General features: G+C 51.9%; 7 protein-coding genes across 8 annotated transcripts; 4 read left to right on the forward strand and 3 right to left on the reverse strand.

The window, feature by feature from the left end:
• Window positions 1–177: 177 nt before the first annotated feature.
• ubp10_2 (U4 U6.U5 tri-snRNP-associated protein) lies at window positions 178–1,961 on the forward strand (the record flags this gene model as incomplete). Its single annotated transcript, XM_007814133.2, has 1 exon — window positions 178–1,961. Exon 1 carries the CDS (start codon window positions 330–332, stop codon window positions 1,959–1,961), a length of 1,632 nt encoding a protein of 543 aa, XP_007812324.1. The 5' UTR covers window positions 178–329.
• On the reverse strand, window positions 185–3,809 carry J3458_020761 (uncharacterized protein; the record flags this gene model as incomplete). Its single annotated transcript, XM_007814134.2, has 4 exons — window positions 185–2,162; window positions 2,618–2,789; window positions 2,857–3,672; window positions 3,781–3,809. The coding sequence occupies 3 exons, from the start codon at window positions 3,807–3,809 to the stop codon at window positions 2,621–2,623; spliced, it is 1,014 nt and encodes a 337-aa protein (XP_007812325.1). The 3' UTR covers window positions 185–2,162; window positions 2,618–2,620.
• Window positions 3,810–5,679: 1,870 nt separating this feature from the next.
• On the forward strand, window positions 5,680–6,442 carry LOC1_2 (60S ribosomal subunit assembly/export protein; the record flags this gene model as incomplete). Its single annotated transcript, XM_007814135.2, has 2 exons — window positions 5,680–6,105; window positions 6,161–6,442. The coding sequence occupies exons 1-2, from the start codon at window positions 5,797–5,799 to the stop codon at window positions 6,440–6,442; spliced, it is 591 nt and encodes a 196-aa protein (XP_007812326.1). The 5' UTR covers window positions 5,680–5,796.
• Window positions 6,443–6,637: 195 nt separating this feature from the next.
• J3458_020763 (uncharacterized protein) lies at window positions 6,638–8,837 on the reverse strand. Of its 2 annotated transcripts, XM_066122221.1 has the most exons (8): window positions 8,564–8,837; window positions 7,803–8,493; window positions 7,668–7,751; window positions 7,471–7,606; window positions 7,297–7,411; window positions 7,130–7,244; window positions 6,950–7,078; window positions 6,638–6,894 (listed from the first exon to the last, which is right to left on the reverse strand). In XM_066122221.1, exons 2-8 carry the CDS (start codon window positions 8,349–8,351, stop codon window positions 6,754–6,756), a joined length of 1,269 nt encoding a protein of 422 aa, XP_065972848.1. In that variant the 5' UTR covers window positions 8,352–8,493; window positions 8,564–8,837; the 3' UTR covers window positions 6,638–6,753. The 2 variants fall into 2 exon arrangements, with proteins under 2 accessions (XP_065972848.1, XP_065972849.1); XM_066122222.1 differs by lacking the exons at window positions 6,638–6,894; window positions 6,950–7,078 and having other exon boundaries at window positions 7,130–7,411; window positions 7,803–8,837.
• Window positions 8,838–9,029: 192 nt separating this feature from the next.
• LSK1_3 (serine/threonine protein kinase, CMGC, CDC2/CDK subfamily) lies at window positions 9,030–14,407 on the forward strand. Its single transcript, XM_066122223.1, has 3 exons — window positions 9,030–11,726; window positions 11,785–13,494; window positions 13,571–14,407. Exons 1-3 carry the CDS (start codon window positions 10,573–10,575, stop codon window positions 13,767–13,769), a joined length of 3,063 nt encoding a protein of 1,020 aa, XP_065972850.1. The 5' UTR covers window positions 9,030–10,572; the 3' UTR covers window positions 13,770–14,407.
• Window positions 14,408–14,858: 451 nt separating this feature from the next.
• J3458_020766 (uncharacterized protein) lies at window positions 14,859–15,188 on the forward strand (the record flags this gene model as incomplete). The annotated part of the gene is made up of 1 exon (XM_066122224.1): window positions 14,859–15,188. One exon carries the CDS (start codon window positions 14,859–14,861, stop codon window positions 15,186–15,188), a length of 330 nt encoding a protein of 109 aa, XP_065972851.1.
• Window positions 15,189–15,820: 632 nt separating this feature from the next.
• J3458_020767 (uncharacterized protein) lies at window positions 15,821–16,866 on the reverse strand. Its single transcript, XM_066122225.1, has one exon. It carries the CDS (start codon window positions 16,316–16,318, stop codon window positions 15,848–15,850), a length of 471 nt encoding a protein of 156 aa, XP_065972852.1. The 5' UTR covers window positions 16,319–16,866; the 3' UTR covers window positions 15,821–15,847.
• Window positions 16,867–16,877: the final 11 nt, after the last annotated feature.

The raw sequence follows: 16,877 nt of genomic DNA on the forward strand, positions 1-16,877 counted from the left end.
GGCACGAAGCATCTGATGGCAAAAATGCTACAAAGACAGGGACGCTACTGTGTTGATGCTCAAAAAACTCCAGCTGCGACTTTGATCATGGGAAGGTTAGCCAGTTCCACGGGTGCACTTACAGTGCTCCTCCCGCCGCCGCCCCACAATGAAGCAGCTTTCTTTTCATCCTACAGTAGCAAATCTCATCTCCAAGCTCCAACTTATAAACCACAACAAATAAACTACCGTCATCACCCATTGCCTCATCATACAGCTCTCCAACCGCACGAATTCTCCAAAGCACAACCTTACGTCCCAGGAAACCATAGATATAAGCGCGGCACACCATGGCCAAGCGCCATGCATCGGAGCCCCTCGACGAGCTCCTCGGCATAGCATCACCAGCATCCAAAAAGTCGCGAACAGCCGAAGTTGAAACGCCGCCCCACGAAAACGGCGTACCCTTTGCCGCACCAGCACAGTTAGACGACGGCAACAACAGCTCCGATAATGACGACGACCTTGACGAAGCAGTTCCCTCCGCGCCGTTGCGACAAGCCAACCCCACCGAGGGTTACGATGACCTCTATCTCGACACAATAGACCGACAAGTCCTCGACTTTGACTTTGAAAAGCTCTGCTCCATCTCGCTGTCCAACATCAACGTATACGCGTGTCTAGTTTGCGGCAAATATTTTCAGGGCCGCGGGCCCAAGTCGCACGCGTACTTTCACGCCCTCGACGAAGACCATCACGTCTTCATCAACCTCGAGACCCAAAAAGTATACGTCCTCCCAGAAGGCTACGAAGTGAAGAGCAAATCACTAGACGACATCAAATACGTCTCGGACCCGCGGTACACCAAACGCGAAGTCATGAGCCTCGACCGCTCGCACCACAAATCATGGACCCTCGCCGGGAAAGAATACACCCCGGGATTCGTGGGCATGAACAACATCAAAGAAAACGACTACCTCAACGTGATTGTACAGGCTCTCTCCCACGTGCCCCCGCTAAGAAACTACTTCCTTCTAGAGGACTTCACCAAAACCACGGAGCTGGTCAAGCGCTGCAGCATCCTCTTTCGCAAGATCTGGAACCCGCGCGCCTTCAAAGCCCACGTCTCTCCGCATGAGCTCCTCCAGGAAATCGCCCTCCGCTCCAATAAGCGTTTCACACTCACCACACAGTCCGACCCCGTCGAGTTCCTCTCCTGGTTTCTAAACAACCTCCACCTCGGACTGGGCGGCAGTAGGTCCAAACCAGGCAGCTCCATGATCCAGCGCACATTCCAGGGCAGACTCAAGGTCGAGTCTCAAGCCATCACCGCCCGCGCAGACGCCACCGACAGGTTGCGCTTCGAAGAGGCAGCCCAGGTAAAGGTGGACATTGTGCGCTTCCTCCTCCTCACGCTCGACCTCCCCGCCGCGCCGCTCTTCCAAGACGAACTCGAAAGGAACATCATCCCGCAAGTGCCCCTGACCACTATCCTGTCCAAATACGACGGCAAGTCGGCGCAGGAGCACCACGCCCAGCGCAAACGCTACCGCCTGCTGCACCCCCTCCCGCCATACCTGATATTCCACGTCAAGCGATTTTCGCAGAACAAGTTTGTCTCCGAGCGAAATCCTACAATCGTTACATTTGACGCTAGAAATCTCGATGTGTCGCCGTATGTGGAACCGAATCCCGCTGAGTGGCCGGCCTCGGAGCCCATCTGGTACGACCTGGTTGCAAACGTTGTACACGAGGCGGTGCGCACGAGGGAAGATGTCGCGGATAGTGGGGACGAGAGGAAGACGTGGAAAGCACAGGTGAGGGACAGGGCGACGGGCGAATGGGTCAGTTGTCAGGATTTGTACGTGGAAAAGGTCCAGAGCGAGTTGTTGTATTTGGGCGAGACGTATTTGCAAATTTGGGAGAGGAGGAGGGAGCCAAAACCAGCGGCCTCTGGAGCTAGGAACAAGGTCATGGCGTGAAATCTTGGTTTTGAAAATCAAACATGTATAGTAATGGATAAGATGATAAACAGACTACGGAATACTCATGATGATCATCACGTTTAAATCCAAGTCAGTGGCGCTGGAACAGGATTTTGGATAAGCATGTCTGCATTTGTTGCAACTTGTCGCTTTCTCGGCAGTCCGCCGTGGAATTCCTCGCCAACGTTCGCTCATAAGCTATACATATAGTAGTACATGGTCACATGAAACCTATCATAGCTGCCCAGGCCCTAGTCTGGGCAATATCTCTTTCTTGCTCTCCTCTGTTTCTTTTTGTCTGCTTTATTTTATTAATGAAATAAAATAAAAAAGCATCCCATTCCTGTGTCCAACGAACCCCGGTATATGCCTTGCGCAAAATGAGGAAAACAAAAAAATCACGACGCATCCACAACCTTCCCTTCCATTTTGCCTCCAAGCAAAATAAAACTCCAGAGCATGACATCAAGCAGGCACGAAGGAAGCACCAGGCAAAGAAGAAACAAAGTAATGAAACCCAAGGGAGTCTTCGGCTTCTTGTCAAACCTTGAACTCGCCTATTTTGTCTCAAAGATGTTGTACAACAAAGGTAATGGGGACTATGAAGCCTCAGGCGATTGCGCTAAGTGAGGACCGAAAACAAAACCTCTTACTTTTTATTCGTGGCTCTGTCGCTGGGTGTGACGTCTATCGCCGCTCTGGTTCTGGTTGGCTTTTTCACGGCGCTGTTCCTCGATAGCGGTTCTTTGCTGAATACTCGAATCGTGCGTCTTAAATTCGACACGGGTGTTCGGGGGAAAGTTGAGTACGCTTTTCATGGTCTCTCTATCAAAAGGGGGAAAATGGTTAGTCTAACCGTGTTGAGGGTCAAGATTTGCTGGTATCCGCTTACCGAATCTTGAGCACGCGACCGCCAGCTGTCCGTGTCCAGATGCTAAGAATGTCTTCCCCGTTACGCATGCTTAACACGGCGCCGCATACATCCTCACCTGCATCGCCAAACTGATCGCCAATGAGGGAGAGAAGCAAGTCCTCCCAATACCGATCAGCCACACCCTTCTTCATCCTTACAACCCATTTCCCACCTTTTCGATTCACCTCATCTTCCCAGATGGGTCGAATATCCTTCTTGAAAAGATGGTAATCAGACACAACTGGCAGGGTAGACGGTCTCTTCAGATGAGAGTAAATCTCCCAAAACTCCTCGACGGTTTGCACGGTGGCGATGCCGTGTAGGGTGTTTTCATACTCGATGAAGCCATGGGCCTTGGAGATGGGAGGACGATACCAAAATGACCACGCATCTTTCAGCGGGTGTGCTTTGGAAGCTACCGTCAAAGAAGACACCTTATTTTCGGCAATGGATGCCATAATCGGGGCTTTACTAATGGCAGCCTTGCCACTGTCCTTCACGGCAGTGGTCTTAGCTACAGCAGAACCCATAGCCGTGTCGAAAGGGTTTCCAGCAGACTTGGGTGTCTTGGCTGAGCCAAACGAAGCAAAAGCACCTGAGCCCAAGCCAAAAGCGCTTGAAGCACCACTGGTAGGAGACGCTAGGCTGCCGCCTGGAGTATTGAAAGGGCTGGCTTTGCCATGCGCGGATATGTCGCCGCCATGGCGCCTGGAGACGGAGGAGTTGCGGGAGGCATCACCGGCCGATGAGCCGTTGGGACCGTTCGTCGATGTCGAAAGGGACAATTTGCCAGAGCTATAGAAAAAGGCAAATAAAAGTCATTAGTCACTGACACATATAGCGAGGGAATAGATGTGGTTGGGTGGCACGAGGGAGGGCCGGGAGGTGGTATGCGGAACTTACTTTGTGCGACGGTTCCATAGATTATCCATGAAGACGTAGTTTGTGTCTTGTGTCTAAATGATGCGGCTCGATGTCGGACAGAGACACCTCAAAGCGGCGTCGCGAGGGCCAAGAAAGGCGAGGAAGGGGAACAGGCGTTGATGGTGATTCTGGCGGGAGCGGTGTATGTGGGCAGCGAATGAATGACTTGGGGTGTTTGAATCCAGACGACGATGTGCGATGGGAGCAAAAGTCAGCGCAGAAGGTATTCGGAGGCGGCGGTGTTGACGCTATATGCTAGATGCGAGCGTAGGTTCGTGATGCAAGGCAGCGACGGAGAATCGAATCGACAGCGAAGCTCAGGGCAACACGATTGTGCGAGGCAGCCAGTTGATGTGAGCAGTATACAGTGAGTAGTGGCGTGAGGTGCGTCGACAGATCAAGAGATGACGTATACTATGTCAAATGGGAAAATATTTGTTGTTTGCAAGTTTGTGAGATGATGAAATGCAGGGAGGCCGGGACGATGCGTAGGCGAGGGCAGCAGTGTTGCAGTGTTGCAGTTATGGAATGCGGCGTGGTCTGTGGATCTTGGACTTTTTCTGAGAGCGACTTGGAGATGGATGGTGGGTGTGAGGTAGCGAGGTTGGTGTTGTGGAGGTCAAAAGAAATTCTTTGCAGCATGGGTCAACAACGAACCCTGGCATCAATTGTCCATTTTTCTTGGCCTTAATTGGGTTCTAGCTTTTGCAGTGCCAAGAATGATGGAGCTACTAATACCAAGGTTGTGCAAATGGGCACCGAGACCAATTGATGGGAGGGTCACTTGTTTGATGCTTTAATGCTTCTTTTACGACACTAGCCGGTAAATATTCAGCCACAGAGAATGGAAGCAAGGCAAGGTCAGAAACAAACAGCATTGATGTGGTGATAATACGCATTGCCAACGCCCGTCCTTCGTTCTCATGACCCGAGGGCGGCTTGAGCTACTTACTCTCTTCTGATGACTTCTGCGTTTGTACGGCTTCAATTGTGTTCTCCAAACTCCGTCCAGTGTACTGTAAGCATCTGCCCCCAATTTCGTCTATCCTCAGGCAACCCTGCTTGCGCTTTATTCTTGTAGCATCACGTCTGTTTCGGCAGTCCTCCTCTACCACGATGATCGTACTGACCGCTGAGCTCTAGAATGTCTTGCTACACGATAGGGTTAAATAGGCTCTTATGAACATAAGGAGCAAGGGACGAAGCCGATGACAACAGTCCCATGGGGTTGGTGGTGGTGCGCAAGCTCCCGGTTTCCCTGCTTACCTCACCCGTACCCGTATCCTACCCAGTATCAACTTCACCGTTTACATGAAGTGTGTAGAGTCCAGTTGGGCTGTGTCTCCTATTGCTTCCCCCGCATTCTAGTGCCCATCAACACGCAGCTAGTGCAGCCATCTTCACCTACCTAGCGCCGCTTCTCTTGGCTTCTTTTTCAAAATAGGGAAATGTGCGGAGCCAGTTTCGGGGGGAACGTGTGATGCAGCGTTTTGTAATGACTTGATGTGGCGTTTCTCAAAGGCGAGATAGATAATACCAGACCCTATGATCAAAGACGGGATATTACGTTGGGCGCTGTGGCGTTTGATAGTGAAGAGGGTGGTAGTTGGCTTGCCTGGAGTAGTGAGCATGGCAGAGGTAAATTGGAATAGCATTGATGCTTTGCCGGAGGCCTGTTGTAGATATACTCTGTAGACTCTGTATGGAGCGAGTTGACAGTGAGAATTGCGCCAACCTCAGCGATTGTCACTTGCACAAGTCGCACGGTGTTTTGCCCATTGCGCCTGCCTGCAGTTAGCGGCCCCACTACAGGTCCAGCCCACCAGTATTCCTTCCATTGACCTGCTCTTCCCCAAGCAATCCTTATCGCCCGTCGCAAAGGCTTATCTCCAAAAAAAAATTTCCTTGCCTGCTGGAAGTTGTGTCGCCGTTACCACGATCTTACCAAACAACCCGCGGTACTCCTCAGCGTCCCAGCACGGGCAAATAACCAAAATGGCGGCCTCAAAAACGCGAACTATCAAAAACAAACATGCCGCCCCCAAGGATGCCTCGTCTAAAACCGGAGGTAGTGCCGGTGGCAAGCGTTCTGCTACCGACGGCATCTCGAAATCCAAAAAGCCCAAGGGCCCCGTCGTTTCGCAGCAAGTCAAGGAAAAGAATCGCGCGGCGCTTCTTAAAAAGCCCAAGAAGAAGGTCTATACAGAGGCGGAATTGGGTATTCCCACATTGAATATGGTAACGCCTGTTGGCGTTGTAAAGCCTAAAGGGAAGAAGAAGGGCAAGGTCTTTGTTGATGATGAGGTCCGTTCGCTCAATCTGATGGCTTTTGACAATTTTGAGACTGATCAGCGGTTAGGAGAGCATGGGGACTATCATGGCAATAGTTCAAGCTGAAAAGAACGGTGAGATCGAGTCGAAAATGATCAAGGCAAGACAGATGGAAGAGATCAGGGAGGCGCGCAAGCTCGAGGCTGAGAAGAAAGAGCAGGAAAAGAAATCAAAGTTGGAGGATGCAAAGGAGTCATTGAGAAAGAAGAGAAAGAGAAAGAGTGGTGGCGAAGAAGAGGATTTAGTCAAGATGTTGGCATCGGCAGGGTCGAAAGCTACCAAGTCAAAGAAGAAGGTTGCGTTTGCATGATGTCCGTAATACGCGGCGTCTTGAAGCATAGCAGGAGAAACTGCATGATGATATTCGCTATATTTTGCATCGTTCGGCGCTTGGAGTTTGGGCATACCACTGGGCGGGTTTCGCTTGTTTGAACGGTGTGGGCAGCGCAGATGGGATCGGGAAAGATTGGGCACACAAACCACGGAATTCAATGTTCTTTCCAGTCTTGTATTGGGCATTAGAATCCTGTCTATATAAGTCATTTTACTCCATGTCTGGCATAGGTCTCGCTGAATGTAATGGCCCCTCTAGTTTTTGCTCCTTATGTCTGGCACATTCATCTAATCCTCAAAAATTTGAAGCTTACGACGCATTGGGTTGTAGTCGGCACCGTGTTTTGGATTTTCTGGAGTAGGTAATCTGGTTGGCGTAATGCTATCCAAGTCGGCCTTGAACGCAAGATGGTTTAGGAAGTTGCAAATCTAGGCCACGTAGTTAGCTCAACGAGAAAGATCCGTGATGTCAAAGCGAACCCACCGGCTTGGGATGCCATCGACTGCTGCCCATCTCAAACCAGCATAGGTGACCTCCCATGGATGTGGTAATCATGACAGTGTTGGGGTTTTGCTTGAATTCTGCATAGGGAAGGGCTTCCCTCACAGCAATCTACCGAATCATTAGTATCGAAGACTGTCTTCAATGCTCCGGCTTGCTTACAGGGTCATCAGTTGCCTGGACGGCAATGAAAGGAATCCTGATGTTTAAGACAGCATCCGTGGAAGATGCATCACGGTAGTAGGCATCTTCAGTAGGGTATCCCCATGTTGGACACCTGATGTATGGTTAGTGATTAACGCAGATTTCCTGGAACAAAAGCTACACACTGGACCTCGCGATCGAAATCATATAAATACGTGACCTTTTCAAGGGAGGCTAGATCAAGGTCGGTGTACTTCTTCAAGGCTTCTTTGTGCGTGCTGATCAAGTTCTTCATGGCAACTGGCGGCACTGTTAGACCCATAAAACAGAAGTAACGGCGGGATTGGAGTGATGCGTACAACCCATGACTCTCAAATACACCTCCTTGCCGATGAATCGATTTTGTAGCATTTTGCTTGATACTTCCAAGTTGAACGGGTTAGAACATACGACGGCTCCCTTTAGAAGGCAGTCTTCGCCTTCCTCACCACAATACTGCTTCTGGTCAATATATATGGCCTAACTATCCGTGGTTCAGTACCTGCTAGGTACTTACATTGGTTAGCATGTTGGCTCCCAAGGAGAACCCGAGACCAAACAGCGGTCTGTTCGGAAACGTTTTCTTCAGCCATTTTACGGTCTATATATGATCAGCAAGCATTTCTCAGGAGCTGTTGAGCATCTCACAAACCTGTCGGCAGTCCCAAGTAGCTCGAGCATTGTAAAGAACGCCACTGGTGATCTTGCTCCCTGCACATCCCCTCGAATTCACTACACATACTTCCCAACCTCCATCTCCTAGCAAAGGAGCAATAGTATGTCTCAGATATATCTCGTGAGAGCCTCCAGACAAACCGTGCAAAACGACCAGCATAGGCTTGGAATCATCTGAGCCTATATTGTCGAATTCCTCATCCGTGTAGTAAGTGGTTCTCCTGGGTAATGTCTCGTCGCCCCCTTCAAACGGTTGCACAGCAAAGTCCACAGCAAAGGTGCCTTTGTACGTCTTGTGGTCGGCGTCAAATGTCCTGCGACGATAGTATACTGGAGGTCCGCTGGGTTTGGTGGCCGTCCACATTGTCTGAATGTGGCCATTGAACAACAGCGGGTTCAAGTGGCATGGAGGCGTTGATTCCTCAACAATCTTGAGCAAATCTGTCTCCTTGCCATCCTTCTCCCGTATCGCTCGCGGCGCAGGGGCGTGAGTGAACTCTACCTTGGCATGGCCGAACCACTCCATAGCTACCAATATGCCTAGTCACCGCAAATAAATTAGGCAGAAGACTGCCGTGACAAAGTCTGCTCGAGGCTTGACGTATGTAGGTGATTCTCTGAGGGGGGGGCCAGAGGTCGCTTAATTGCATTCAAAATTGTCGGAACTGCTTCAAAATCGGTTAATTCGTTTAGTAACTGGCACTGGCACTGGCACAGAAAGTCTCGGAGGACACAGACCCGTGGTTGAAATTTCAAGGTTAAAACACAATCTCGTTTTGACTACCTGCTAGGTAAGCTGACGTCCACATTTCGAGCTTGGGACTCCTGCATTGGCCACTTCCCTGTTCTTTCCTGAAAGTTGCAACACGAGGCAGCTTCTCCGTAGATACTACGGAGTACTCCGTATTCTAACCTTCAAATGGATTCTGGCTCCATCTTTTTGCCATCGAAATTGAGGTACTACCCAATCAATGGTCTGGAACTCTGTAACAGGCGATTTATTCAAAGCCCGATCTCCGTGCTTCGACTCTCTTCAGCGGACCAGCCGAGGCAAGTGCCCGACCCCTGCCTTGCGTCATCGGAATAACGGCAGCCAATTCATCCGACAGTCGGTCATTGGAATAATCACGTGACTACAGGTAGACGACTCCACCATTTGTCTCATGCGTTTGCGCACAGTCGTGGCACCTTCACGCCTAAACTCTATCAAACTTGGGCACAATATGACAAAGTCGGCTACGTTGCGGCAACATGCCTGTTCATACTAACATGTTAGCATCCTATTTAACTGAAAGACTGGTGCCCCATTAGGTTCTTGACCGATTCATCGAAAATGCGGTAACGAGATGACACCCAACCTAGAGTGCGGCCGCAGGGTCGACTAGCAATCAATCATTTTGCAACTAGAACCGACATCAAGTCCGAGATACAACCACGTTGAAAATCGGACCAGAACTTGAGGCTCTGTGCGGATAATGCTGCCATGGTCGAAAAATGCAGTCACCGCACACCGGATTGGTTTGCTCCAACGCAAGAATGCGCATGTGCTGCAGACTTGTCGAATGCAACGATGGCTATGACATGACGTGAGTCATTGTTTAGAGACTGGCCGTCCATACTTGACCCCGGAGGATCATGCAACGATCAAAGGCTACCGTCTGTCAGAAGGGGGTTGGTACCACATCTTTGATTATAAAAGATGTCTACGGCACATCCTGCGCCACCCATTTCGGGGCCAGGCAACCCGTCTTCCCCGGCCTTCTACACGCCACGCCAGATACACCGCAGACAGCATATATGCTGATCTTGTCATATCAAGTTTTGCGAGCTTCTACACCTCAACTCGTCAAATTCACTTCATATGAATGGCCAGCTTTGAATGACCAACATCGACGTGCCACAGACTTGCACTCAGCCCGGTGAAAATTTTATAGTGGTTTGAAAACCATTTCTTGGAAGGTGGCAACAAGAATCACTGTGCTATGATATCGGAGGGAGCGTCGTCGGTCTACCTACCAGCTGTGATGAGGGGCTTGACAACGTGGCGAATGGCTGATCTGCCAACTGGAGGATTTGACGATTTCGCACAGCTACCATTCTGTGACACATGTTGAACAGACAGATGGAGGGATGTTTCGTAAATTATCCGAGAGGATTAGTATGTAGTTTCCATTGCCTGTCGCTGTAGGAGCAGTGGCGAGGCTACGATCTTGTGAGACAAAGTTTCCAATAGGGGCAGCATTGACGGCAACGGGTCGGAAGTTCATGATAGCGAACACATTTAAAAAGCCTCTTGGGCGGTGCTGCAAATGGTAAGGGGTTCATTCGACATGGACAGAACAGAGCTGGTCGTTGGTGGTTGAGGTTGAAGCTGGTCTGGCGAGGCGGGGAACAAGGACTTCACAGAAGCAGCCCCAAGGGCTGTTTCATGATGAATATTTGGCTTGTCGTCGGCCTAACATGGTAAGCTGAAGAAGGCTGCAGAATGTTGGGTATTAGTCACCCGCCATCTGCATCATGCTTGACGACTTGCTTTTTTTTTCCTGCTCTCAGTGAGCCAGGAGGGTGATGGGATCTCTCTCGGGGCGGACGCGCAGCAGCTCAAGTGCTGTCAGAGTGGGCGGGAAGATCCCCTGTCATTCGGGTAAGGTGCGGCGATTTATTGCTCACAGCACTAAAACTCAAACGGGGTACTCGCCGCCATAGGCAATCCGCCAATCCATCCGTGTCGAAGTCGGCATGTTGCCATGAAAGATTCTGGAGGAAGCCATTACGGAGAACGGGCTCGAACTGGTAGAGGAGTATCATCCTCGGATCGGCCAGGATCTCCTCCCAGGGCGGCCCGTCGCAGCCCAAGCAGCGAGTCTCGATATCGCCATTCTGGTTCAAGGCACCGTCACGCCTCGTCCAGAGACGATCGTCGTCGTTCTCGCGATCGCAGCAGAGATCGTTCGCGACAACATCGAACCGAATCTGCACGCCGAGGCCCCGAAGTAGAGGATCTTATTCCACGTTATCGAGCGCAAAAGGCACGCCACCGGGATCCTGACGACGAACGTCGTCGCAGTCGTAGCCGTGAACGAGTCGCCCCGGTGTCTCCATCTTCTTCGGCCAAGAGGCACAGGGCACGGAGTCACTCGGTTGAATCGCCTCACAGAAAACGATCGAAGCGGGATCACGAAACATCCCGGCCATCTCGAGACCGTTCTCCGGACACGGAGTCGAGAAGGCATAGACGCCGGTCCTCCCACGAGCGCCATCGCCACCACCATCGACATCGATCAAGATCTCCTGGTCGCCACTCTCATTCTCGTCGCTCTCCCTCCCCATCACGAAGCTCCCGATCGAAACGCAAGGTATCCTCCAGATCTCGCTCGCGGTCCAGGCGCGAATCCGTGTCACGATCCCGGCCGTCGAGAAGCTCTGGCAGGCCCAGATCCAGATCTAGAGAGTACAGGTCGAAAGACCGCCGGCCGACATCACGGAGTCCATCTCCTCCTGGAAGCCGTCGACACGATTCTTCTCGCCGCCATCACACCACCTCTCTCTCGAGCCACCCCTCTGCAGCTGCACCCAGCGGCCCGCCTGCTAGCGGCAACGACTCCCGATCTCAGAGAGAAGCGCCACAGCGGTCCCCTAGATCCCATCGCGAAATCAGACATCAGGGAGACTCTGTAGAGCCGCATTTTCCCTCCCGTTCTGACATAGACGACGAGATGGCATCTCGGAGCAGTTATCGAGGAGGGTATAATTCCATGTACGGTCACAGGCATTATTATGGAACCGATTCAAGAGGCTACTCCAAGTCTCCTCAGCATGGCGGCTCCTTTCATAACTCGCAGTCTACTTCTCCTTATGGAGCAGGGCGGTCCGGGTGGAATGGTCAATATACCCCTGAGCAGTAAGTTTATGGCTTTCCTCGTATCAATAATTTACGATCATTACTAATATATGCATAGTCAACACCCTCCTCCATACCACCATGGCCCGGGTCAATATGGCCCACCCAGCGGCCCAGCAGACCATTATCACTCACAACCCCCGCGATCCCCTCCTTACGGGGCTCCGTCGGGCCCGATGAACTCTTATGGCTCGGGAAACTATCGAGGCGTGGCGGGATCCCAAGCAGGCAGTCAACGAGGCGGTCCCTTTCAAGGTCGGGGGGGGTTCAAAGGGCCGAATACCAAAGCTTGGGGTCCGGCTAGCTCAGACTCAACGGCAAGATCACATCCGCAGCATGCAGACGAACACGGGCCAAGGCGTTATAGCACTGCTGGTGGTTCTAGGGAGGACGACGGATCCAAACCCGCGGGGATGGATATTGATAGAGAAAGCAGGTCAGCAGAGCCGAGCACAGGAGTTCATGTCCCGCCCAGAGAGAAGACTGTTGAGGAGACACAAGCAGCTCCATCTCGCCCAACGCCAACAGGTCCTGGATCCGCCCAGTCTAGTGCGTCAGGAAAGTTCAGTTTTGCCTTCAAAGCTTCTTCAAAGCCCACACCAACGGCACCAAAGCCGGAGATTTCACAAAAATTCAATGCACCTTCAAAGAAGGATGTTTCTACGAAAGACAGTACCACGGAGAGAGAGCCTCCCCGCTCGGCGCCTACAGAGCCTGCATCGGCCAGGCAGCGGCTGGACTTTAGGAACCCGCCTCCAGACGGCCCCAAGATAGCTCCTAGGACGCGGAAGGTAAAGAAAACTGTGCGACGAGCCAAGCAACGCCCTTCTTTGGAGCCAGATTTGGTTGGGTCTGAATCTGTGTTTTACCGAAAACCTGGCAACGAATCTGTGGTTGGATCTGGGACCTATGGCAAAGTGTTCAAAGGTGTCAACGTGTATACAAAGGGCTTAGTTGCTCTGAAACGCATCCGCATGGAGGGCGAGCGAGACGGCTTCCCTGTGACGGCAGTTCGAGAAATCAAACTGCTGCAGTCGCTGAGACATGCTAATATTGTCAATCTTCAAGAAGTTATGGTGGAGAAGAACGAATGCTTCATGGTGTTCGAATATTTGTCACACGACTTGACAGGTCTTTTGAACCACCCAACATTCAAATTGGCACCTGCGCAAAAGAAGGACCTGGCCAAACAGCTGTTTGAGGGATTGGACTACCTCCACACTCGTGGTGTCCTGCATCGAGATATCAAAGCCGCAAATATTCTGGTCAGCAACACCGGCGTGCTCAAACTGGCCGACTTTGGGCTTGCTCGCTTCTATGCGAAGCGACACCAACTGGATTACACCAACCGTGTCATAACTATTTGGTATCGATCTCCTGAGTTGCTGTTGGGAGAAACCCAGTACACAGCCGCTGTGGACGTATGGAGCGCGGCATGTGTGATGGTGGAGATTTTCAACAGGACAGCTATTTTCCCAGGCGATGGCACAGAACTGAGTCAATTGGAAAAAATTTACAGTGTTTTGGGTACGCCGAACCGCCAGGAATGGCCTGGACTAGTTGACATGGCTTGGTTTGAACTCCTTCGGCCAACAGTGAAGCGGAAGAGCGTCTTTTTCGACAAGTACATTTCAAAGTTGACTCCTGCAGCATTCGAGTTACTATCTGCCATGTTCCAATATGACCCTGCGAAGCGACCAACCGCTGCCGAAGCTTTGCAGCATGCTTATTTCACCACGGAAGAGCCATTACCGAAACAGGCAACAGAGTAAGTTGAGCCTCTGTTAATTAGCTGTGTTTTTTTTTTTTTTAAACCAGGCATTGGGGCTAACCATCCAACCAAGACTGGCCGAGATTGAGGGAGACTGGCATGAATTCGAGTCAAAAGCTTTACGCAAGGAGAATGAGCGACGAGAACGGGAGGCACGAAAGGGAGTTGCCAAGGAGCCAGTTCGGGAAAAGGAGAAAAAACGAGCAACACAGGACGGCAGCGATGGAGAACGGGAGGTGAAGAGAGCGCATATTGAATCAAAGGAAGCATAATTGGTCTCGAAAATACCGGGCAGCAGAAATATAAAGCATAGATGTGATGTTCGGAGCATGGAGTCACGGGCTGCTGGGAGTTTTCCTCTCTGTTGAATATCCATATGGGCTTGTAGGCGAATTCAAGTCTGGGATGATGTACGGAGTACTCTCACATAATTGAAGAGTTTGAAGTTGGACTAGTTGCATGATTCGGCTGGTTATGAACTTGTGAGAGTGAGAGGGACCGAGGTGAAACCCGGCCCTTGTCGCTGCCGGGGTGTGACATTGCCGAAGATGAGATGATGGACTCACGGGTTGGCGATGGGGATGGATCGTCACGGCATCGGAGATTTTTTATTGATAAAGATGCCAGCGACCAGGATCGGACCCTGTCACACCTGACGGAGTATCCAAGGTCGAATGCTTAATAGAGAGAGGACTTTCGCGTGTCCAAGTCGGCATACAGCAGCGATAAGTTGGAACATGTCATCACTAAGGGGGACCACGAGTCTCTCTCTCCTGATAGACACTCGGAGTACAGCAAGGGCAGGAAATGGACGCATGAAGAACCACTTCTGCGTGTCCAGGAGTCGCAACCCCGTTCCATTCACCGGATGCAATACCACCATCCATCACCAGTTGATCTATTTTCGCGACGCAGCCAACTCGGCCGCTATCTAAAGCGCTCCGAGTCAACCGGACAAAAGTCCAGATGATCCAGCCCGCCAGGGGACGCCAATCTGCCAGGAATAGGAACCATGCGCGTCTTGGGACAGAGGTCTAGTATCTGCACAGCATTTCTGGGGGACGTGGGGGGGGGGAGATGCTGCGCGTCTCTCCCTTCCCTGCAGACGCCAAAGTGGTGTCTCAGACATGGCGGATGGGGGTGGCTGCAATCATTGATGTCTCAATCTTCAACTGAACCAAAAGCACCAAGTATAGCATCACCACCGCCCTTTTGGCTTTCCACCGGGGACCACCGGCGTCCAGGCACCAGCAAGTCGACTGGCACGCGCACGCAGACACGACGAACAAAAAAAAAAAGACGTAGCTGCCCCAGCCAAGCCGACACGTCGAGTATAAAAGGGAATCAAGAGCCCGGCCCTGATGGAGGATTTGCCTCACCGTACAGCAGCCGGCACCATTCTTCTCTACACCCCCCTCTTTCATATACACAACTGCCTTGTGGGCATTGAAACTTGCACACACTACAAATATACACCCAAGGAAAAAGGAGACGATAAAAAAACAATGTACGCAATCAGCTTCGTCGTCGCCTGCCTGGCTGCCGTAGCCACGGCTGCCCCGGCACCCGGCCCCGTCAGAGACCAGTTGTCTGCTCCGCGCATCAACCAGCGCGATGTCGCGGCTCCCAAGACGGACGACAAGCACGTCGCGGCTCTCTACGACAATGGCTTCGCTCCCCCGCACTGGTGAAAAGCGCGGCCATGGGCAAAAGGGGAGAACGACGTTGGCGAGGGAGACCTCTCCTCTTGGCCCTTTCAAGGGTCGGAAATGAGGTTGACTTAGATGATGGTTGGATTGGTGGAGAAGAGCCGCGAGAACTAGCTGAATTTGGTGCGTGGGTGGTGGACTTTTTGACATTCCAGTTTCTTTTTACTTTTTTTTTTGTTGTCTCAGCGCTTGCTTTTTTTGGGCGGGAAATTCTCCTTTCCTGTTCTTTGTATCTGTCGCGATTCTTTGTACGAGGCTGACTTGGTAGTGGTAGCTATTGTTTGGGAATAGTAGTATTTTTTGAGGTTTTGCCAAGCAGTTGCCGGACTCGCAGAGTGACGACTATCGATGTTGATTGGCTCGGGCCTGGGTAGCCGATTTTACGTTTTTGTGACGTTGCCGGATGGGGCAGTGAGTCTACCATCTTGATCTCGTTGGAAAGTGTTTTTCAACCGCCTTGTCAGATTCGGTACTATGTCAGCGTTACCCCCTAGATCAATATGCCTAGGCCCCTACTTTTGTAAACAAGAAAATTCGCAGTCCGGCTCCCACCCACACATGTGAACCATAAAGAGCCCTTCCAAAAACTCACTCCAACCGTCCGCAAAGGGCATGCCTTCCCTCCCCCTCCCCCCAAAACCTCAATGCCTCTTCGCCCCTCTCCTCACCTCCCCCGCGTCGCCAAACCCCACGCCCAAGACGAACGCCAGCCGCACCGCCGTGATGAACAGGTACAGCCCGCCAACGGCCCTGTCGTCGGCCGACCACAGCCGCGGCTCCAGCCTCCCCTGCCTCTGCAGCGCAAAGTACACGCCGCTCAGCCCGCCGACGTCGCTTAGCAGCAGCGAGAACTGCAGCACCTTCCAGACTGCCAGGTCCTCCGACACCCGCGGCACCAGGGCGCTCATGACGGCCACGGCGAGTGCCAGCCCGCCCGCCTGGTGGAACAGGAACACCGTGGCCGGGTCGTACGTGGACAGCGGCGCCATCGAGGCCACGGCCTGCCCGGGGGCCAGGAAGTTCAGGTAGGCGCCGTAAAGGGCGATGAGCGGGTCGACGTAGGCGAAGAAGCAGGTGTACAAGGTTGGCACCGCCGCGACTGTCGATGCCATCGTGGACGGATGCGGCGTGTCGGGAGAGGAGGCGTTGCTGTGATCGTTTGACTGGAGTTATCAGAATGTCGGCCGTCGCCGCGATGGGATCATGTGCTGGCGTGTTTGTTTTGTTTTATTTCTATTTTTGTTGAAGTGCAAGGGCAGTAATTGAATACCCGGACACTCCGTAATTCGTTCATCACCATGGTATATGGTAACTGGCAATTTAGAGAAACAGGCACTTTCACAAGAGGCAAGCGGCGTTAAATACTGACGGGTCCCGGCACATGGGGTCGAGACTCTTGCTAGCTTCAAGCCAGACAAAACTCTCTCCCCGGCCACCTTCTTCCGGGCCCTATCCACCGAGCAGCCTTAGTAAACGTCAAATTGCTTCCTTAACACTCATAAATGATACGCCTAAAACGCAGCCGCCGCTTCGGCATCAATTCGTCACATCATCAAATCATCATAATGAACAGAAAGCCGTTGCTCACACACCTTCCACTTCCGTCCGTAACGGTGTAGGGGCGTGAACCCAATCGTGGCAATTTCTCAACTTTATGCAGAGCCCCAAAAA

The sequence above is a fragment of the Metarhizium acridum genome, assembly GCF_019434415.1.
Source record: "Metarhizium acridum strain ARSEF 324 chromosome Unknown scaffold_574, whole genome shotgun sequence".
NCBI lineage: Eukaryota > Fungi > Ascomycota > Sordariomycetes > Hypocreales > Clavicipitaceae > Metarhizium > Metarhizium acridum.